Genomic DNA, 4,543 nt, shown 5'->3' with positions numbered 1-4,543 from the left:
TATAGAGTCTAAAAAGAGTCACCACTACACTAAAGGCATTTGTATGTGGCGAGTGATTGCAGGTGAAGACAAATATAAATACACTAAGCCACTATGTAACACACTATGTAATACAGATATGTCTGACACAACTACATACATAACAACCGCACACATTCATTTATCTAAACAGATATATACACACTACTGAATGTCAGAGCATTTGATGTATCTATGAAGAGATACCCAGACCTTATAATATAGAAACACCTGGTAGATCTACACAGATATACACACACATTACAATGAAACACGACTAAATCCGAAGATACCTGGAAGGATTGCTTGCGACCGACTCAAACGCTTGGGCGTACCCAAGGGTGTCATGGCGGGACTATTTAGGGCAGAATTGGCCCCATTCATTCCGTTGGGGTGCGGATTGCCCGCTTTTACCGTAGAAAGGGGCCGCTTGTTCTTGGGTATCTGTGCTCGCAGGAGTGGTGCGGGGGATGCTGGGGCAGAGCATGAGTCATCGTTTGCTTTTCTGCCCTGACTGGCTGACCCGCCTTCTATGGGACTGTTTTCGATTGTGTGCGGAGGAGAGGGATAGGGTTTTTAGCGGTTTTGGGTTTTAGAGCGAGCAAGACATTTGTCAGTGTGCGGCAGTGCGGTGTAGCAACATGCCAATATGCCGATGGAGATGTGACATGTGACGTGTGACATGTGACACGCCTGACTGTGTGTCCATGTGTGCACGTATATCACAACATGCGAGATGGTAATGAATGTCACATCTGCATGAATTATAAGCGAGCGATGTATCTGTGACTTTGCCTTTCTGCTCTGGTGAGCTCGACAGCCCTTGTCCTGTGAGACTGTGGTGGCATAGGCGTGCAATGGGCAATGAGAGAGGTCAGTGCCTGACTAGCTAGATACACACAAACCAAATCAAAGCAATTTATGCGCGTCCTTTGGCATAGGCGTTAAACTTGGTGGAGAGATGGCACGTAGTTGTCTGTCTTATTGTCTCACGTTACAATTACTGAAAAACTAATTCGCTTACTACCGACTTGCGTATGTACAAACACTTGGAACATGTGTCCGAAACTTTGCTTTTCTGCCCTGTTTGGACGGCCCTCGTTCTCTAGACTGGACTGTACTTTAAGTGGAACATACGGAAATGCATCTCTCTCTTATCAACCAGTCAGCACAATCATGCACAACTCGGATGTGGACATATACAACTCAGTACACATCCGTGCATAGAGGTATCTAGAGTATGTAAAGTAGGACTTATATAAACATAGCAGCATATAGATATGCACGTAGATGTATATATACGTATACATGCATGTACATATACACGTAGATGTATATATACGTATACGTGCATATACACATACACGTAGATGTATATATACGATACATGTATATACATATACACGTAGATGTATATATACGTATACATGTATAGACATACAAGACCCACCTTAAGCGTCGCAGAGAAGATTGGACCAGAAACACCACATCCCCCGAATCTAACGGTATCACTCGCCATGAGCATGAGCTATTGCTGTTCTGGCCCGTGTTCGTCCGGTTGGACGTACTTAGCGGGGTTGTGTCTGTGTCTGTGTCCGTGTCTGTGGAGGTAACTGTGGTAGTGTCCGCGTCTGCGCGTGGGAAGAGATCGAGATTGAGTTTCGCGAGTGAGGGCTCGGGCTAAGTATTAAGAACAAGGTATGTATATCCAGTACTAAGAACATGATATGTATATCCAGTAAATTAATAGCTACTAATTACTATTGATAAATAGTTAGCGATAGCTACTAATAAATAGCAATTAATTAATAGCTAGCAATAGCTAGTAATTGGTAGTTACATTGATTTGGCTATCAATTGCTCTTATAGCTATTACATAATAGCTATAACGATTTCGCTATTAATTCCTCTTAATATATAGTACTTAATAGCTATAATGGTTTAGCTATCAATTCCTCTTAATAGCTATTAATTAATATTTATTACTTAATAGCTATTAATTAATAGCTATAATTGTTCAGTTATTAATTCCTCTGTATATCTATTACTTAATATCTATTACTTAATAGCTATTACTTAATAGATATTAATTAATAGCTATAATGATTTAGCTATTAATTCCTTTTAATATCTATTACTTCATAGCTATTACTTAATAGCTATTGATTAATAGCTATAATAGTTCAGCTATTAATTCCTTTTAATATCTATTACTTAATAGCTATAATAGTTCAGCTATTAATTCCTTTTAATATCCGCACACCTCGTGAGAGTGCGGATCCCGCATCTACTGCCCCGTGCCACTCTAAAAAATCACATCATCGGCTGGCACGTGACGTCAATAGTGTCACCAAACGATAACCATGGCCAAACGACATGTTACGTCACTCTACCAACATACATAGCACAATGTTCTTAGACCACCACTCCAATAGATCTGACCTGTGTGTGTGCTGTCGCCATTGGCGTCGGTTGGGTCTGTGTACATTTCACTCAGTATGGACACGGGTGTCAGTAGTGAGTTGACCCCTTCATCCTGATAGAGTATTGAGTTTTCAGGGTGGAGTTTAGGGTTTGGGGGTAGGGTCTTGAAGTTCATCCTGATAGTGTTAGGTCGTCAGGGTGTCGAACTTAGAGTTTAGGGTTCAGGTTTTAGGTTTTGGGTTTTAGGGTGTCCGGTTTTAGGGTTTTAGTCCCAAACAGGGTGCAGATGGATCCTCATCTATATAAGTGAGAAATAGCGCGATCACAAGTGGGGTACTGGGCACTACTTATCTAGTTGAGGAAGAACTGTTGTGTATCATCTTTAGAACAATAATACAGATGTCTGCTAAAGCCACGTATTGGTTATCATCCGTTGGCACGAGTGGCACAAAGTCAGTATGTTGTAGCAAGTACAGATACATGCACTACGATTTGTACTGTAGAACACAAACACAGACACAGACACCACCACAAACACACGCACAAGCACAAGCACAGACACACACGCAAACATAGGCACAGACACAGACACAAACACAAGCACACAAGCACAAGCACGAGCACACACACACACACACACAGAAATATAGACACAAACACAAAAACAAACACACCCAAAAACAAAAGCACAAACATTGGCACAAACACAAACATAGACACAAACACAAGCACAAACTCAAACGCAAGCACAAACCAAACACAAGCACAGAACAAACACAAACAAAAACACGAACCAAACACAACACAGACGCAGACACAGACATAGAATCAAACACACACACAAACACAAACACACACACAAACACAAAACACGAATACAAACACTGGCAAAAACACGAACACAAACACTGGCAAAAACACGAACACAAACACTACCACAAACACAAACATAAACTCAAACACAGACAAAACAAACAACACAAACATCACAGACACAGCCACAGACACAAACACAAACACAAACACAAACAACACAAACAACACAGACACAGCCACAAACACAAACACGAACACACACACAGACACACACATAGACACAACCACACACATAACCACACACATAACCACAAACTCAACCACAAACTCAACACAAACACAGCCACAAACACAAACACAAATACACACACACGCACATACACGCGCGCGCAATAGATTCCTGAACTACTGTAGTTTAGTACTGATTGATAGCACGTGCATAGATCGGTATAGACATGTGGTCAATCAGCGAAAAACACTCCCGGAACAGTCGAACGAGCAACACACTGAATGGCTCGCCATCCAATTCAGAACCAACTGATAGGAACACTACCGCAGCACCACAAACAAATATGAATAACAAAGAATACCTACACTCGATAACAAAGAATGAAGAATCATACCTACACTCAACAACAAAGAATAAAGAATCATACCTACACTCGATAACAAAGAATAAAGAATCATACCTACACTCAATAACAAAGAATACCACCCTCACTGATTGATACGAATAGTCTTGTTTTAGCATCGTCACCTACTTGGCTGGCTGACCCCTGCACAGAATCGTCCTGCCCGCCGGTAATAAGGACCGATTCAAGGCCCACGTCCATTTCCAGGTGCACTTGCTCATTGTACCACTTTTGGTACTCAGGCGTACCTTTCTCGTGGGTAGTGCGTGCGTAGACATACAGAAACAGCGTCTGCATGGATCACACACGAACAGCAGAGGACAGGTGATGAGCCAAAGTACGTAATTGAAAATGGAGTGGGGTACGTAATTAGATAGACAGCAGAGCGTAACTGATAAAGATACAATAACGAGGCCATAGCAGTATTCGTTATAAAGAATTAAACAACCCAAAATTACATAAAAATATTACACGGCTTCTAAATACTACATGAGTAGATAATTGATAGATGTGTGTTTGTACATGTATGTTTCTCACAATATATATATATATATATATATATATGTATATATATATATATATATATATATATATATATATATATATATATATATATATATATATATATATATAGTATATATATATATATATAT

The 4,543-nt window shown here is 40.3% G+C and overlaps 1 protein-coding gene across 1 annotated transcript; it reads right to left on the bottom strand.

Annotated features, from left to right (window-relative positions):
* Positions 1 to 311: 311 nt before the first annotated feature.
* SARC_13092 (hypothetical protein) lies at positions 312 to 4,183 on the bottom strand (the record flags this gene model as incomplete). Its single annotated transcript, XM_014292784.1, has 4 exons — positions 312 to 556; positions 1,469 to 1,649; positions 2,461 to 2,554; positions 4,020 to 4,183. Coding segments are annotated over 4 exons (684 nt in total), but the record flags the coding sequence as incomplete, so codon positions are not given.
* Between the last annotated feature and the right edge of the window lie 360 nt (positions 4,184 to 4,543).

The sequence above is a fragment of the Sphaeroforma arctica genome (assembly GCF_001186125.1).
Source record: "Sphaeroforma arctica JP610 unplaced genomic scaffold supercont1.2891, whole genome shotgun sequence".
NCBI lineage: Eukaryota > Ichthyosporea > Ichthyophonida > Sphaeroforma > Sphaeroforma arctica.
Note: the sequence above shows the minus strand (reverse complement) of the source record. Positions and strands in the feature narration are given on the sequence as shown.